The sequence below is a fragment of the Rhinoderma darwinii genome, chromosome 6 (assembly GCF_050947455.1).
Source record: "Rhinoderma darwinii isolate aRhiDar2 chromosome 6, aRhiDar2.hap1, whole genome shotgun sequence".
Classification (NCBI taxonomy): Eukaryota; Metazoa; Chordata; class Amphibia; order Anura; family Rhinodermatidae; genus Rhinoderma; species Rhinoderma darwinii.
In genome coordinates, this window is record NC_134692.1 from 74,364,892 (window position 1) to 74,383,713 (window position 18,822).

General features: G+C 41.5%; 1 protein-coding gene across 3 annotated transcripts in view; it reads right to left on the bottom strand.

Annotated features, from left to right (window-relative positions):
- The window catches only part of CALCRL (calcitonin receptor like receptor), a 243,873-nt gene that overhangs the window by 11,931 nt on the left and 213,120 nt on the right, over positions 1–18,822 (bottom strand). For all 3 annotated transcript variants that reach the window (XM_075829949.1, XM_075829950.1, XM_075829951.1), the window contains 2 exons: positions 14,837–14,963; positions 3,952–4,105 (listed from right to left, as the gene is read on the bottom strand). In XM_075829949.1, the coding sequence (XP_075686064.1) occupies positions 3,952–4,105; positions 14,837–14,963 (281 nt within the window). The remainder of the gene's footprint in view (positions 1–3,951; positions 4,106–14,836; positions 14,964–18,822) is intronic.

An 18,822-nucleotide genomic window follows, 5' to 3' on the forward strand; every position in this document is an offset into this window, starting at 1 on the left:
GCCAGCAAAACCGCACCAAATAGCGGCGCAGGTTTCGTGAGGCGTGTCCGCTGCGGGAATCCTGCAGGGAAAAAAAAGTTTAGACTTGCCAGGGCCGTAGTCCTGGTGACGCATCTCTCTCTTCTGAACGTAGCCCCGCCTCCTGGGATGACGCTGTAGACCATGTGACCGCTGCTTCAGTCACATGGGATGAAACGTCATGACAGGAGGCCGGGCTGCGCTAAGAATAGAGGATCGCGTCACCAGGACTACGGCCGGGGCAAGTCTAAACTTTATCAATTTAAAAAAGTACCTTTTTTTTCTTCTCTTGTGTGATTTTTGCGGCAGAACCGCAGCATTTCCGCAACAGAGGAGCGGCGATTCCACAGAATAAATTGACACGCTGCGGCTTAAAAAGCCAAAAAGCCACACGGCAGGTCCATTTTTTTTGCAGCGTGTGGATGAGATTTGTTAAAATCTCATCCACTCGGCTGCGACTGTAATACGCTGTGGATTTTCCACAATAAAATGTGTTGCATAAAATCCGCAGCGTTCATGCCTAGTGTGTTCCTACCCTAAGGCCGGATTTACACAAGCGTGTGCTTTTTGCACGCGCAAAAAACGTGGCGTTTTGCGCATGCAAAAGTTCCATAACAGCTCCGTGTGTCAGCAGCGTATGATGCGCGGCTGCGTGATTTTCGCGCAGCCGCCATCATTATGACACTCTGTTTGTATGTTTGTAGCACGTGGTGCTTTTCAGTTTTCATTCATAGTTTATACGGCTGCGGAAGTGCTGGGCGTGATTTTCACGCACCCATTGACTTCAATGGGTGCGTGATGCGCGAACAATGCACCAATATAGGACATGTCGTGAGTTTTACGCAGCGGACACACGGACACACGCTGCGTGAAAATCACTGACAGTCCGCACGGCACCATAGAGTAACATAGGTCCGTGCGAGGCGCGTGAAAATCACGCGCGTTGCACGGACGTATTACACGTTCGTCTGAATAAGCCCTAACAATAAGGCCCAGTTCGCAGAGTTTTTGGGCCTTGATATTGACTCGGACACTGCGTCAGAATCAGCACCAAACAACTTCCAAAACCGCCTCCCATTGATTTAATCTGAAATCAATGGGAGCCAGTCGCGGAAAAAAGAAAAAGCAGCACATCCTTTCTTGCCGCGGTTCCGCCTCTGACCTCCCATCTAAATCAATGGGAGGCAGAAAATGCATTTTTCGCTGCGTTTTTTGTCTGCTGTCCTCAATCGCCGCGAGCAAAAAACGCAGCAAAAAAACGCGGCAAGATAGTGTGGGCAGGGCAAAATCTGCCTCAAAATTCTTTAAGGAATTTTGAGGCAGATTTTTTTTTGCCTGCAAAATACTGTGTGAACAGGGCCATACATAAACAACACTTTGAGATAATTTACTCACTGTCAGAAGAGCTGCTCCCACTCCAGTCCTCTTCCGGCGATGTCTTCCAGGGGAGGTCTTCGGTCCAGACGTCCAGTCCTTCACCTCCAGCCAGGCTCCAGGTAAGTTTTGTCCATGTGGGTCCGCGGCTGCGCGCGCTTCGTTCGCGGGTGCGCGGGCGGCCGGTCGCGGGTTCGCGCGCGGTCGATCGCGGGTGCGCGCGCGGGCGGTCTCCAGTGCGGGCGTTCGTGGATGCGCGCTCGCGAGTGCGCACGCGCGGGAGTTTCATTGTGCGCGCGATCGGGTGCGCGCGGGCGGACGGTTTGACGGCCCCCCATGACGAGGGGAGGGGGCCCGCAGCAGCAGCAGCAGCAGCAGCTCACGACATTCTTTTGGTGAAAAAAACGGGCCCCATTGCAGGGGCCCGTTTTTTCCTACCAAAAGAATGTCGAGGCAGTTGCCGGGCCCCCCTTTCAATTAGGTTTGGCCGGGCCCCTCACACCACTACCCCTAATACCCCCCTGATGGAGGCCCTGCATGAATGTATGGGAGCGCGGCTGCGGCTGTGTAATTCAGCCACAGCCCCGCTCCTGAGTCATGATAAGTTCGCGGGGTCAGGATTATGCGATGCGGCCAGCGCTGCACTAATGAGCGGCGGCACTGGAGACAGAACATGGCGGGCACACTACAAAACACCCCCATGTTCTGTCTCCAGTGCCTGAACTGCCGCTCATTAGTGCAGCGCCGGCCGCACCTCCTCATGCTGACCGCGCGCGCACTTCCTGTCAGGAGCGGGGCAATGGCTGTATTACACAGCTGCAGCCCGGCTCTATAACGGCGGAGATCAGAGAAACCTCTCATCTCCGCCATTATTCCCCTGAATGCTGCGATCACAACTGACTGCAGCATTCAGGGAAAAATGAGCAGGGGGGATGCCCATTGTATCGCGTCACAGGGAATTCCTGTGACGCGATCGAGGGCCATACCATATATGGGCAGACAGCCCAGGGTCTATTGACGGACCCCAGGGCTGTCTTACCATATTTCATGTTGTTAGGACATACCCAAGTATGTCCTAACAACTGCCTGTGTGCTATCCGTCCACAGGCTAATGTCCTGGCACATATCTGATATATGTCAGTACATTAAAGTTTAAAAATAAAGTAAAAACAAAGTATTGTTACAATTTTAAAAAAATACACATTCACCTTTTTTTACAATAAACATTAAAATAAGTCTCAATACATAAAATATTCACACATTCAGTAATGGCGCGCACAACAATTTTTTTGCATCATTTATGATGTGTACGCTGTAAAAAAATGAAATAAACACGGCTTTCATTCACTTATTAATGTGAGGCGCGAGGTGCGATGAATTTAACCTCCATGTTCCTCACATTAATAGTAATTAACCCCATCATGTACCTCGCACATTAACCCATTATGACTGAGAAACATGATGGGATTAATTACTATTAATGTGAGGCGCGTTCAAAATTCATCACACGTCGCGCCTCACATCAGAAAACGGAAGAATTTTTTTCTGTTATTACTGTTGGCAAAAGTATCGAAATTGGTATCGAAATCGCAATACTAAACGAAGTATCGGTATCGAAGTCCAAATTCTGGTATCGTGACATCCCTAATCACAATTTTAAATTGATTGCAGCAACATGGACACACGATAAACTGACCAGAGTAAATACCACTACAATGGCATTGCAAACTACAATATCACTAAGAAACTAGTGACAAAACACTGTATGTACCACGGAATGAGTACAATATATTCTATTCCAATTTTGTAAATTTGCCCCACAAACCTTGCAGCAGCTAGGTCGCCCTCTTGTATATAGAAAATGTGTATGTATTATTTCCCATGGCTCATACACAAACAACATATTCCAGAGCGTTATATATATATATATATATATATATATATATATATATATATATGACTCACAACAGTCTCTTAAAGGGTAACTAAACCTTCAACAAACTTCTGACATGTCATAGTGACATGTCAGAAGTTTTGATCGGTGGGGGTCCGAGCACGGAGACCCCCACCAATCGCTAGAATGAAATGGCAGAAGCTCTTTTGTGAGTGCTGAGCTGCTTCGTTTCTGATTGGCTTTTTTCGGAAAGCCGGTGTACGGACTCAATAGAGAGTCTATGGGCCCGTACACCACTACATCGGCTTTCCGAGAAAATGTCACTACGACATGTCAGAAGTTTGTTGAAAGTTTAGTTTGCCTTTTAGGGTTCTTACAGTATAATTATCCTACCTTATGAAAACTAAGGGCAATTTCATAGGAAGCTTTGACTATCACTATGTTTTTGAAATGTAGAAGGACACTGATGTATCCAGAGGAAACCCACAAAAACATCAGTATGATTCAAACCTAGGACCCTAGTGCTGCCCTAATGTTTAACATTGTAATACCAAATGATTTAATCCATAGTAGTTCATATTATTTGACCTGTTTGAATAAACATCTCTAATCTTACATATTTATATACAATTCAAAAATCAGATAATTATAATATTTTTACATACCCCATCCAAGTAAGTAGTACCATATCAAATGCTGTTTTTCTGCAAATACAGCGACTACTATAAGTGTATGTAAATATATTCCTTCACACAGCATCCAAAAATAATTGCATCCCATGAGGTAAAAGTGGATGAACTGAGATATTTTACAGCTGACCTGTCGGAAAAATAGTTTAAAAAAAAATCGTAATATTTAGAAAATTATTTTATAATCATGCATGATGAAGATAGAATTTAAAAAAGAACAGATTTTAACAGTTTATTAGCACAACATTAACATTGCATTTATTTATTTTGCTGATTAACTAATAAACCACTTTAGGCTAAGTTCACATCTGCGTCGGTGTGCTTATCTGCTCCCTCAGAGAAACAGTACAAAGGAATAACGGAAGCAATTGTTACGTTGCAAACGGACACCGCTGGAAACCCATTGACTTTAATGGGTTCTGTCGGCGTTCCATCAGCGTGTCTGCGCTATGGTTTCCAGTAATCCTTGCTGGATCTGTGACGGAGCCCCCTAACGGAGCCTCCAACGCAGATGTGAACAGGGCCTTACTTTTAGAGTGTATTCACACGGTGCAGTTTTGCCACCTTTTTTACAGCGCGGTCGAAAACTAGCACCGAAAAAAAAATATTGTTTTTGCCGTCATTTGTAAAATGCGCACGGTGTGAATACACGCACTCAATTTTTTAAATAAACTGTTACAATTGAATTAAGTGAAGGAGGGGCTTTGTTTCCTCCTGGAGAAGGCGAAAAAAATAATAAGTCAGTCATTCTAATTATTATTAATGAATAATTTAATTAATAATTATTTTAAATTATGTAACATTTGAAATTGGACTGAAAATCTGGCTAATAAATTCTTAATTTTTCAAAACAAATATAGTGGAAGACACTGGCACTGTAAGATACAGCACACTTTCACACGGTACTATCCAGAAAATTAAATATTAGGTCTATACACCTTTGCTAAAAATAATTAAAGAGCCTACATATTAAAAAAGCTATATTGTTTGGTCAAAAAAATTTGCTCAGCTGTCACACTGGTATGTTCACACGAGGTCATTACGTCCGTAATTGACGGACGTATTTCGGCCGCAAGTACCGGACCGTACACAGTGCAGGGAGCCGGGCTCCTAGCATCATAGTTATGTACGACGCTAGGAGTCCCTGCCTCGCTGCCGGACAACTGTCTCGTACTGAAAACATGATTACAGTATGGGACAGTTGTCCGGCAGCGAGGCAGGGACTCCAAGCGTCGTACATAAGTATGATGCTTGGAGCCCGGCTCCCTGCACTGTGTTTGGTCCGGTACTTGCGGCCGAAATACGTCCGTCAATTACGGACGTAATGGCCTCGTGTGAACATACCCTTATTAGAAAAAAGGTTCTGTAGGTCCTATGGGTACATATAAACAGTGGATATATATATATATCCAAAAAAGACAACGTGAAGCAGCACTCAAATAAACCATAGTGGTTCCATGTTGGATGAATAAATTCACTTTGAGTGCTGCTTCACGTTCTCTTTTTTGGATATCTTACACATAAGGAGAGGTCACTCCTTTATTTTTGAAGCTTTGCACCAGCCTAGTCAGGCATTTGTTCACAGTGCTGCTCCAATCCTCTGCTTATTATATATATATATATATATATATATATATATATACACATATAGTAGCAGTGCAGCTACTGGACAGGGCAGAAACTCAGGTTTTAAGCAACCAGGGAGCATGTACAGCAGAGAGGGTTTTCTCTGCTATTGCTTGGGTGTAAAGCCTGGAATAGGGCCTGGTTTGCTGGAGTGTGAGGGTATGTGCACACACACTATTTACGTCCGTAATTGACGGACGTATTTCGGCCGCAAGTCCCGGACCGAACACAGTGCAGGGAGCCGGGCTCCTAGCATCATACTTATGTACGATGCTAGGAGTCCCTGCCTCTCCGTGGAACTACTGTCCCGTACTGAAAACATGATTACAGTACGGGACAGTTGTCCTGCAGAGAGGCAGGGACTCCTAGCATCGTACATAACTATGATGCTAGGAGCCCAGCTCCCTGCACTGTGTTCGGTCCGGTACTTGCGGCCGAAATACGTCCGTCAATTACGGACGTAATTAGTGTGTGTGCACATACCCTGAAGGAGAAGGGCGGCTTCCACTCCATACAGACAGTCCATGTCTTGGGCTGTCTGATGAGCCTAGTTAGGCTTCACCTGAGGCGGCTCTTTATATATCAGGTGTGTACAGTCCACACAGGGCTCTGTCTGGGGAAGACAGGCATGCTAGCCTGTGAGAGTCACCACCGTGTGAGGTAAAACTGAAGGTTTTGAGGTGCTGGGCACAAGGCTGTGTCACATAGTGAGGGACACTGAATGTGTTAGTTAGAGGCTGGACGGCCTAGGGTTAATTTTCTATGTTTATTGTTGTACCACTAACTGCTGTTGTGAAGACAATAAAGCTAGCTGTGGCTGGTTTAAACCTTTTACTCAAGGAGTTGGATTGAACTTTCTATGTGTGCCAACCATCTCACTTGGGAGATGGCGATCCCATGAGCTAAGTGGTCCCCAGGATGTCACAATATATATACAAATACAGGATGTGTATGTATTTGGATGGCATGTTAGGGGGACGGTCTGAACTGGCTCTTCAATATAGAGATGTTTATGGCTGGTTTATCAATCTATTCTGAGCATCTCAAATTATTTAATTTGTAATCACTGAACAGGCACGGTCCCGCCCTGGAGCTATGATTGGCTGACGTGACTGTCCGTCAGCTGTGTCCGGTGGGAAAGGCTAGAACCTATGGACACTTCTTCCCGGTAGGTCACATGGAACAGTACCTTCCCTTGGCTTAGGCAGCTGGTATGTATATAGGAAGTACCAGCTGAGACCCCTGAGGTCAGACACCGTATTACAGACTAATCACATTGGGTTAGTCGACAGTCTGTGTGTTTTTTAATCACCCACGTGTATTTGCCAGTTAAGCTTAGTAGTTGGAGTAAGGTGGTGGTCCAGAAAGCCACTGCAGCGACTATCAAATCAATTTATATACTGGTCATGTGGAGGGTTTGAGCTCTACCACTTCACAGTGACTTTATATATTGCTAACAAGTTGAAAATAGCAATATGTAGTTCGTTCGACAGCTATGTAAAGGGTATGGCCAGCTTTAGATTGCTTCAATGAAACTTAAAAAAAATCAACTTTGCAAATAACTAGCCATATTGTGTACATAGCTCCAATGCAGACCTATGTGTCCCCATGGTTACGGACTACTAACAAAACCTGTGTGTAGGCAGTTCCTGCAGTTGCGATATGTGTTACTTTACTCTCACTAATCTAGAGGAAGCAAAAAGGAGCAGGCGGAAGGCGGTAACACACAGCTGCAGGATCATACTCTGTAGAGGCATCTCTGTTGAAGGCACTCTGGGGGGGAATCTGACTTAATCAGTTATGGGGTATCTAACGCAAAGTGTTAAGCGACATTGTGTACCATGATGCTTTCTACGTGGTGTAGTGTTTTTATCCCTTTTGAATTTTTATAAATATTGAAGGGTATGCACTCGTGTCTCTGGAGCACATGTTGGGAATGCTTTGCACTTTCAGAAAAATTGCTAAAGGTCGAACACTCACTTTAACATTTAAGTATCCTTTGAAATGTGTTGTTATGGCAATGTCTTCCTTAGGGTATGTTCACAAGGCAGCGTCCGTAACGGCTGAAATTACGGGGATGTTTTCAGGAGAAAACATCCCCGTAATTTCAGCCGTAACGGCATGTGCAGGCGCTTGAACGCTGCGTCCATTACGGACGTAATTGGCGCAGCTTTTCATTGGAGCCAATAAATAACGGCTCCAATTACGACCCAAGAAGTGACAGGTCACTTCTTTGACGCGGGCGTCTATTTACGCGCTGTCTTTTGACAGCGGCGCGTAAATATACGCCTCGTGTGAACAGACAAACGTCAGCCCATTGCTTTCAATGGGCAGATGTTTGTCAACGCTATCGAGGCGCATTTTCGGACGTAATTCGGGGGTTAATACACCCGAATTACGTCCGTAAATAGGCTGTGTGAACATACCCTTAAACCCTTCAGGACTGAGCCTGTTTTGGCCTTCAGGACGAAGCCGATTTTTTTCAAATCTAACATGTGTTACTTTATGTGGAAATAACTTGAAAATGCTTTTACCTATCCAAGTGATTCTGAGATTGTTTTCTCATGACATATTGTACTTTATGTTAGTGAAAAAATTTGGTCGATAAATTCAATATTTATTTGTGAAAAAAAACAAGATTTAGAGAAAATTAGCAAAAATTTAAATTTTTCTAAATGTAAATGTATCTGCTTGTAAAACAGACAGTAATACCACACAAAATAGTTACTACTTTACATTTCTTATATGTCTACTTTATGTTTGCATCATTTTTTAAACATTCTTTTATTTTTCTAGGACATTACAAGGCTTAGAACTTTAGCAGCAATTTCTCATATTTTCAAGAAAATTTCAAAAGGCTATTTTTTCATGGACCAGTTCAGTTCTAAAGTGGCTTTGAGGGCCTTATATATTAGAAAATCCCCAAAAATCCCCCCAATTTGAAAACTGCACTCCTCAAAGTATTCAAAACAGCATTTAGAAATTGTTTTAACTCTTTAGTCGTTTCACAGGAATTAAAGCAAAGTAGAGGTGAAATTTAAAAATTTCGGGTTTTTTGCCAAAATTCATTTTTTTCTGTACCACAGATGGTTTTACCCAAGAAATGCAACTCCATATTTATTGCCCAGATTCTGCAGTTTTTAGAAATCTCACACATGTGGCCCTAGTGTGCTAATGGACTGAAACACCGGCCTCAGAAGCAAAGGAGCACCCAGTGGATTTTGGGCCTCCTTTATTTTAGAATATATTTTAGTCACCATGTCAGGTTTGAAGAGGACTTGTGGTGCCGAAACAGTAAAGACCCCAAAAGTGACACCATTTTGGAAACTACACCTCTCAAGTAAATTATCTAGGGGTATAGTTAGCATTTTGCCCACAGTTTTTTGCTGAATTTATTTGAATTAGTATGTGAAGATGAAAATCTACTTTTTTTCTGAAACAGACCTTTTTAATTTTTACAAGGAATAAATGAGAAAAAACACCCCAGCATTTGTAAAGCAATTTCTCCCAATTACAGAAAGACCCCATATGTGGTAATTAACTGCTGTTTGGACCCACAGCAGGGCTCAAAAGAGAAGAAGCACCATTTGGATTTTGAATTTCTGATTTTGCTGGAATAGTTTTCAGTGTCATGTTGCGTTTGCAATAACTGGAGGCACCAAAACAGTGGAAACTCCCCCAAAAGTGACCTCATTTTGGAAACTACACCCCTCAAGGAATTTTTCTAGAGGTTGAGTTAGCATTTTGACCCCACAGTTGTTTTGCTGAATTCATTGGAATTAGTCTGTAAATGTACTTTTTTTTTCCTGAAAATGTGTAGAGTTTACAAGGAATAAAGGAGAAAACTCACCCCAACGTTTGTAAAACAATTTCTCCCGATTACGGAAATACGACATATATGGTAATAAACTGCTGTTTGGACCCACAGCGGGGCTTAGAAGGGAAGGAGCGCTATTTGGCTGAAGGGTTTTCGGATGCCATGTGGAATTTGCAAAGCCCCTGAGAGACCAAAACAGTGGAAACCACACAAAAGTGACCCCAATCTTGCCCGCTTTTGGAACACTAGTACAATATGGCGATGCAAAATGTGCACAGAGACAGAACTTCTGTATTTTTTCGTCACTAGAGCTGTGTTATTTGTTGTGGGACAATCTGTAGTTTTCATTGGTACTATTTTGGGGTACATGCGATTTTTGACAAGCAAGGTGACCAACAACCATCAATTCTGACAATGTTTTTTATTCTTTTTTTTTACGGTGTTCACCCTGGGCTATAAATGACAATTTCACTTTATTCTGCGAGTCAATACGATTACAGCGATACCATATGTATATCGGTTTTTTGTTTTGCAGCATTTGCGCAATAAAATCACTTATTTATAAAAAAACAACGAGTTTTTGTGTCATAACTTTTTTATTTTTCAGTCAAAAAAGCTCTGTAAGGGCTTATTTATTGCGGGACGGGTTGTAGTTTTTATTGGTACTATTTTGGGGTACATGCGACTTTTAGATTGCTTTTTATTGTATATTTTGGTAGGGGTGGTGACTAAAAAATTTTGATTCTGGCATTGTTTTTTTACTTATTTTTTTGCGGTGTTCATATGTTTTATAGTTTGGGTCGTTACGAACGCAGTGATACCAAATATGTGTACTTTTTTTAACGTGTTTATTTTTTTCCTGTAATAAAAGACTTATTATTGGAAAAAAAGCTTTTTTTTTGTTTATGTAACTTATAACTTTTATTTTTACACTTTTTTAAAAGATTTTTATTATAATTTTTTACTTTTCACACTAGTGGACATGAATACTTGCAGTGCTGATTGCTGCTAGAATACATTACACTACCTATGTAGTGTAATGTATTCTAAATTTCATTGTGACGTGACGGTCACTCTGACAGGAAGCATATGACGACCAGCCCCCGGCTGGTCCTCATAGGCCTCCGTACATGGCAGCCCGGAGGCAAATGTCTGGCCTCCAGTTGCCGTGACAACCATCGTCAGCCCCCGCAAATGCATGTGGGGGCTACCAATCTGCTCTAAACCTCTTAAATGCGGCGATCACAATTGACCTCCGCATCTAAGGGGTTAATAGCTGAAATCAGCGGCGATGGTCCGCTGATCGGCAACACGGAGAGCAGGACAGTCACGCTGCACAGTTAACCGCGGTGTAGCGCCGGGCAGCCGTTAGCTGTTGAAGCGCTGACGTAACTGCACGTCCAGGTGCGTGAAGTTACTGCTCACCTGGATGTGCATTTATGCCCAGGTGCGCGAAGGGGTTAAGGTTGTCCTAACAAAACATGCAAAATTCTGGATTATGATTATACTCAAGGCTATGTTCTCATGATGGATTTCTCATGTGAAGAAATCAGAAGTGGGGTTGGCCGAGTAACCACAGCAGAATTATGAGCGGACCATATGGTCACCTAATGCAGTATTTGCGCTGTCAGTCCTTTTTTTTAATTTTTTTTTTTAGCAAGGCGGTTTGCAATTAAGCCCACTGAAAATGTAATCAATGGCGCAGAATTTTTACAAGCCTTTTTTGCGCTGAAAATTCTTCCATGCCAGAAGGGCCTAGGAGGATATTACTTTGCTATTTTAGCCAGAAAAGGCTGGAACATATTTCAAGCCATTTTGTTTACCCCTTTAAAGAAGATTATGTACATGCTTCTGATAGAATAACTATATGTAAATTATGTATCGCCGGAATCGTACTGACCTGCAGAATAAAGGTAACATGTAATTTATAACGCATGGTGAACGCTGTATAAAAAACCCCTAAAAAAAACTATGCCAGAATTTCTGTTTGGTCACCAGGCCTCCCAAAAAATAGAATAAAAAGTGATCAAAAAGTCATATGTACCCCAAAATGGTACCAATAATAACTACAGCTCATCCCGCAAAAAAACAGCCCTCCTACCACTACGTCTATGAAAAAATAAAATTAGTTAAGGCTTCCATAAGTCAGGAAATAAAAAATATGCAGCTGTGCAGATCAGAGGAGAACATTTCGTCTGTTTCAAGAGGCGATTTATAAGGGGCCCTAAAATTAGGGAACCAGGAAGGGGAGTGCCCAAAACATATCTGCTAGAAGCGATGGGCACCCGTATTATACCAGGACAACGCTTCCAAGCAAAATTCCCCAAACTGCAAAGGTGCGGGAGTGTGGACCAAAAATGGGGATAAATAAAGACACCATTTATCAGTGCGACACCGGCCTGTGCAGAAAGGATTGCTTCACAGCATAACACACATCTATGGATTATTCTATTGTTTACCCCATTATTTATACCACCTGACTATGCCCCTGATATACTCTGCCCAGCTTACATATGCCCCCACATTATAACGGAAACACCAGTAATACTCAAACATAACTACTACCAAGCAAAATCTACGCTTCAAAAGCCAAATGGCGCTCCCACCCATCTGAGCCCTACAGTGTGCCCAAACAGCAGTTTACTTCCACATATATGGCACCGCCATACCCGCGAGAACCCTTTTAACAATTTTAGGGGTGTGTGTCTATAGTGGCATAAGCTGGGCACCACATACTTGCCGCTGAATTGGCATATCTGGGGAAAAATTTTAATTTTTAATTTGCACCATACGCAGCACATTTATTTTAGGAAAAGACCTGTGGGGTGAAAATGCTCACTACACCCCTTAATAAATGCCTTGAGGGGCGTAGTTTCTAAAATGGGGTCACTTCTGGGGGGTTTCTTTTATGATTTCCCCTCTGAGCCTCTGCAATTGTGAACCAATTCTGTGTAAATCGCCAAATTAGGCCTCAATTTCACATGGTATTCTCTCACTTCTGAGCCCTGTCAAATGTCCAGGCAAAAGACTAGGGCCCCATGTATGGTGATTCTAAAACCGGTAAACACAGCATAATAATTAGAGAGCTGTCTTGTTATGGTGGCACAAGCTGGGCACCACATATTGACATATCTATAGAAAAATCCCATTTTCACTCTGCAATAACGAGTGCACATTAAAATTTTATGCAAAACACCTGCGGGGTTAACATGCTCACTACACCCCTAAGTGAATGCATTGAGGGTGTAGTATCCAAAATGGGGGTCACTTTTGGGGGGTTTCCACTGTTTTGGTCCCACAGGGGTTTTGTAAATGCTACATAGTGACCAGAAACCAATCCAGCAAAATCTGTACTCCGAAAGCTAAATGGCTCTCCTTCCCTTCTGAGCCCTGCCATGTGCCCAAAAATGAGTTTATAACCACATATGGGGTATTGCCATACTCGGGAGAAATTGCTTAACAAATGTTGAGGTTCTTTTTCTGCTTTATTTTTAGAGAAAATGACAAATTTTGCGCTAAAGATACATCTTATTGGAAATTTTTATTTTCACTGCCCAATTCAAATAAAATCTATGAAACAGCTGTGGGGTCAAAATGCTCACTACACCCCTAGATTAATTCCTCAAGGGGTGTAGTATCACAAATGGAGTCCTATTTGGGTAGTTTCCACTGTACTGGTACCTTAGGGGCTTTGCAAAAGAGACATGGTGGCAAGAAACCAATCCAGCAAAATCTGTGCTCCAAAAGCCGCTCCTTCTCTTCTGATCCTTGCCATGTGCCCAAACAACAGTTTGACTACATATGGGGTATTTCCGTACTCCAGACAAGTTGCTTCACAAATGCTGGGGTTCTTTTTTTCCTTTATTTGTTGAGAAAATGAAAAATTTTGAGCTAAAGCTACGTCTTATTGAAGAAAAAGGATTGTTTTTATTTTCACTGCCCAATTCTAATAAATTCTATGAAACACCTGTAAGGTCAAAATGATCACTACACGCCTAGATAATTTCCTCAAGGGGTGTAGTTTCCAAAATGGGGTCACTTGTGGGGGTTTTCACAGTTTTGGTCCCTTAGGGGCTTTGCAAACGTGACATGGCCTCCGAAAACCATTCCTGCTAAATTTGAGCTCCAAAAGCCAAATGGCGCTCTTTCCCTTCTAAGCCCTGCCGTGTGTCCAAACAGCCGTTTATTACCACATATGGAGTATTGTTTTACTCAGAAGAAATTGCTTTAGAAATTTTGCTGTGCTTTTTCTCTTTTAGTTCTTGTGGAAATTAGAAAAAATTAGCTAAACCTAAATTTTCTTTGAAAGAATGTAGATTTCCATTTTCACGGCCTAATTCCAATCATTTCTGCAATAAACCTGTAGGGTCAAAATGCTCACTATACCCCTAGATAATTTCCTTAAGGGGTGTAGTTTCCCAAATGGGGTCACTTTTGGGGGATTTCCCGTTTTGGCACCGCAAGAGCCCTTCAAACCCGAGATGGTGCTTAAAATATATTCTAATAGAAAGGGGGGCCCCAAAATCCTCTAGGTACTCCTTTGCTTCTGAGGCTGGTGCTTCAGTCCATTAGCACACTATGGCCACATGTGGAATATTTCCTAAAACTGCAGAACCTGGGCAGTAAATATTGAGTTGTGTTTCTCTTGTAAAACTTTGTGTTACAAAAAAAAATTGATTCAAAATGAATTTCTGCAACAACAAAAAATTTAATTTGTAAATTTCACCTCTACTTTGGTTTAATTCCTGTGAAACGTCTAAAGGGTTAATAAACTTTTTAAATGCTGTTTTGAATACTTTGAGGGGTGATGTTTTTAAAATGGGGTGAATTTTTGGAGGTTTCTAATACATAAGGTCATAAAAGCCACTTCACAACTGAACTGGCCCCTGTAAAAATAGCCTTTTGAAATTTTCTTGAAAATGTGAGAAATTGCTGCTAAAGTTCTAAGCCTTGTAACGTCATAGAAAAATAAAAGGATGTTCAAAAAAACGTTGTCAATCTAATGTAGACATATGGAGGATGTTAATTAACGACTATTTTGTGTGGTAGTTGCCTGTCTTACAAGCAGATACATTTAAATTTCGAAAAATTACACATTTTTGCAATTTTTCGCTACGTTTTGGTGTTTTTCACATTTAAATACTGAACGTATCAAGCAAATTTTGACAGTAGCAAAGTCCAATGTGTCACGAGAAAACAATCTCAAACGCTAGGATAACAAGCATTCTGAAGTTATTACCACAAAGTGAAACATGTCAGATTTGAAAAATGATTTGAAAAGTGGCTAAAGAGGGAAGGGTTGAAATGTGGATATTCACTTAAAGAGATGTTTTGCATTGTACTTAATAAATAAACTTATTGGTATTGTGACACAAAAGACCAAATAATTATTTAATTACACATTTAATTTTTACTTACTGGGTTGGTAGCCACCAAAGCCTGGTTGTTTGCCACAGCTGTTAATGAAATTATTGTGACAACTGAATTGAAGACAAAGGACAGAAAAAGATTCTTGTGAAGTGTAATTCTCTGGCAGCTTAAATTTCTGAGGAAAAATGAAAATGTTATTCAATTTTATATTGAATATCGTATTAAACATGTTAGAACAATACTGTGGTATACAATGTGCACATAAACATTAGTTATTGAATTATACAAGTGTCAAAATTGTGACCAACAGTTTTTGATTTTTATATATATATATATATATATATATATATATATATATATATATACACTACCGTTCAAAAGTCTGGGGTCACCCAGACAATTTTGTGTTTTCCATGAAAAGACACACTTATATTTATCAAATGAGTTGCAAAATGACTAGAAAATATAGTCAAGACATTGACAAGGTTAGAAATAATTATTTTTATTTCAAATAATATTCTCCTTCAAACTTTGCTCTCGTCAAAGAATGCTCCATTTGCAGCAATTACAGCATTGCAGACCTTTGGCATTCTAGCTGTTAATTTGCTGAGGTAATCGGGAGAAATTTCACCACATGCTTCCAGAAGGCCCTCCCACAAGTTGGATTGTCTTGATGGGCACTTCTTGCGTACCATACGGTCAAGCTGCTCCCACAACAGCTCTATGGGGTTGAGATCTGGTGACTGCGCTGGCCACTCCATTACAGAAAGAATACCAGCTGCCTGCTTCTTCCCTAAATAGTTCTTGCATAATTTGGAGTTGTGCTTTGTGTCATTGTCCTGTTGTAGGATGAAATTGGCTCCAATCAAGCGCTGTCCACAGGGTATCGCATAGCGTTGCAAAATGGAGTGATAGCCTTCCTTATTCAAAATCCCTTTTACCTTGCACAAATCTCCCACTTTACCAGCACCAAAGCAACCCCAGACCATCACATTACCTCCACCATGCTTGACAGATGGAGTCAGGCACTCTTCCAGCATCTTTTCAGTTGTTCTGCGTCTCACAAATGTTCTTCTGTGTGATCCAAACACCTCAAACTTCGATTCGTCTGTCCATAACACTTTTTTCCAATCTTCCTCTGTCCAATGTCTGTGTGCTTTTGCCCATATTAATCTTTTCCTTTTATTAGCCAGTCTCAGATATGGCTTTTTCTTTGCCACTCTGCCCTGAAGGCCAGCTCCCGGAGTAGCCTCTTCACAGTAGACGTTGACACTGGCGTTTTGCAGGTACTATTTAATGAAGCTGCCAGTTGAGGACCTTTTGAGGCGTCTATTTCTCAAACTAGAGACTCTAATGTCTTGTTGCTCAGTTGTGCAGCAGGGCCTCCCACTTCTCTTTCTACTCTGGTTAGAGCCTGTTTGTGCTATCCTCTGAAGGGAGTAGTACACACCATTGTAGGAAATCTTCCGTTTCTTGGCAATTTCTCGCATGGAATAGTCTTCATTTCTAAGAACAAGAATGGACTGTCGAGTTTCACATGAAAGCTCTCTTTTTCTAGCCATTTTGAGAGTTTAATCGAACCCACAAATGTAATGCTCCAGATTCTCAACTAGCTCAAAGGAAGGTCAGTTTTATAGCTCCTCTAAACAGCAAAACTGTTTACAGTGGTGCTAACATAATTGCGCAAGGGTTTTCAAGTGTTTTCTAATCATCCATTAGCCGTCATACACAATTAGCAAACACAATGTACCATTAGAACACTGGAGTGATGGTTGCTGGAAATGGGCCTCTATACACCTATATTGCATTAAAAACCAGACGTTTGCAGCTAGAATAGTCATTTAGCACATTAACAATGTATAGAGTGTATTTCTGATTAATTTAATGTTATCTTCATTGAAAAAAACTGTGCTTTTCTTGCAAAAATAAGGAAATTTCTAAGTGACCCTAAACTTTTGAACGGTAGTGTATATATATATATATATATATATATATTCTATATGTACATGACCAATATAGTACAAAAGGTGGCACTAAAGGGGTTGCCCAAATTTTTTTTTTGTAACGCACACTGTAATAAACCATGGGATGTAATATTTTTTAATTTTATTTTTGGAATCAATTTCCCATGCCATCTCTAAAAGGGGGAGGATTTATGAGTTCTGTTTTAAAGAGGCTCTGTCACCAGATTTTCAAACCCCTATCTCGTATTGCAGCAGATCGGCGCTGCAATGTAGATTACAGTAACGTTTTGTTTTTTTTCAAAAACTAGCATTTTTGGCCAAGTTATGAGCATTTTTATATTTATGCAAATGAGCCTTTCTTAAGTACAACTGGGCGTGTTTAAAGTTATGTACAAGTGGGCGTGTATTGTGTGTAACATCTGGGCGTTTTTACTTGTTTTACTAGCTGGGCGTTGTGAATAGAAGTGTATGATGCTGACGAATCGGCATCATCCACTTCTCTTCGTTAACACCCAGCTTCTGGCAGTGCACAGACACACAGCGTGTTCTCGAGAGATCACGCTGTGACGTCACTTCCTGCCCCAGGTCCTGCATCGTGTCGGACGAGCGAGGACACATCGGCACCAGGCGACAGAGGCTACATCGACTTACCTGCAAACGCCGATGCTGCTGCAGAATCAACTGTAGCCTCTGTCGCCTGGTGCCGATGTGTCCTCGCTCGTCCGACACGATGCAGGACCTGGGGCAGGAAGTGACGTCACAGCGTGATCTCTCGAGAACACGCTGTGTGTCTGTGCACTGCCAGAAGCTGGGTGTTAACGAAGAGAAGTGGATGATGCTGATTCGTCAGCATCATACACTTCTATTCACAACGCCCAGCTAGTAAAACAGGTAAAAACGCCCAGATGTACACACACAATACACGCCCACTTGTACATAACTTTTTTTAAAAAAAACGTTCCTGTTATCTACATTGCAGCGCCGATCTGCTGCAATACGAGATAGGGTTGAAATATAAGGACTTACCAGGTCAAGTAGAAAGTTAGGCGTCATAAATCAGTGTTCAACACGCCACATAATATATAGGTAACATAGCAAAACTTCATTATATCATGAGAAACTTGGAGAAGGAGAAGTTATTACGCCACAAATAAGTAGAAAAAATAGCAGATTTTATTAGGACATACAACACAATATGAAATCTAAAATTCAAAGACGGATCCGAATAAAAAAGGAACACAGTGTGGTGGCTACAAAAACATTAGGAGTTATTAGGGGTATTGAACCCACCATGGCACAAAAATAAACCTAGGCACTAAGTTGAAGTCCAGCATAGGTCATGCCTGACATAATCTAAGCGAAATAGCAGCTACGTAGTTATAGAGTGATGCTAACATGTAAGTCTATGAAAGTATTAAAACACAGAGAAGATCACTAGATAGGTTATGCATGTATACAAACACATTCAGTAGTGTCAGTGCCAGCGAAAGAAAGTAGAGTAGCAGCGATTCATATACATCACAATAAGTATGTACCTTGCATACAAATATGTAAAGGTGGGCTTACCCATAGAAATAGGTAATAGTGCATATACACTACCCCCTGAGGAAGCCATTGGGGCGTCACGTTTTCAGGCTACAGTGTGGGGCCTTCACTACACCTATTTCTATGGGTAAGCCCACCTTTACATATTTGTATGCAAGGTACATACTTATTGTGATCTATATGAATCGCTGCTACTCTACTTTCTTTCGCTGGCACTGACACTACTGAATGTGTTTGTATACATGCATAACCTATCTAGTGATCTTCTCTGTGTTTTAATACTTTCATAGACTTACATGTTAGCATCACTCTATAACTACGTAGCTGCTATTTCGCTTAGATTATGTCAGGCATGACCTATGCTGGACTTCAACTTAGTGCCTAGGTTTATTTTTGTGCCATGGTGGGTTCAATACCCCTAATAACTCCTAATGTTTTTGTAGCCACCACACTGTGTTCCTTTTTTATTCGGATCCGTCTTTGAATTTTAGATTTCATATTGTGTTGTATGTCCTAATAAAATCT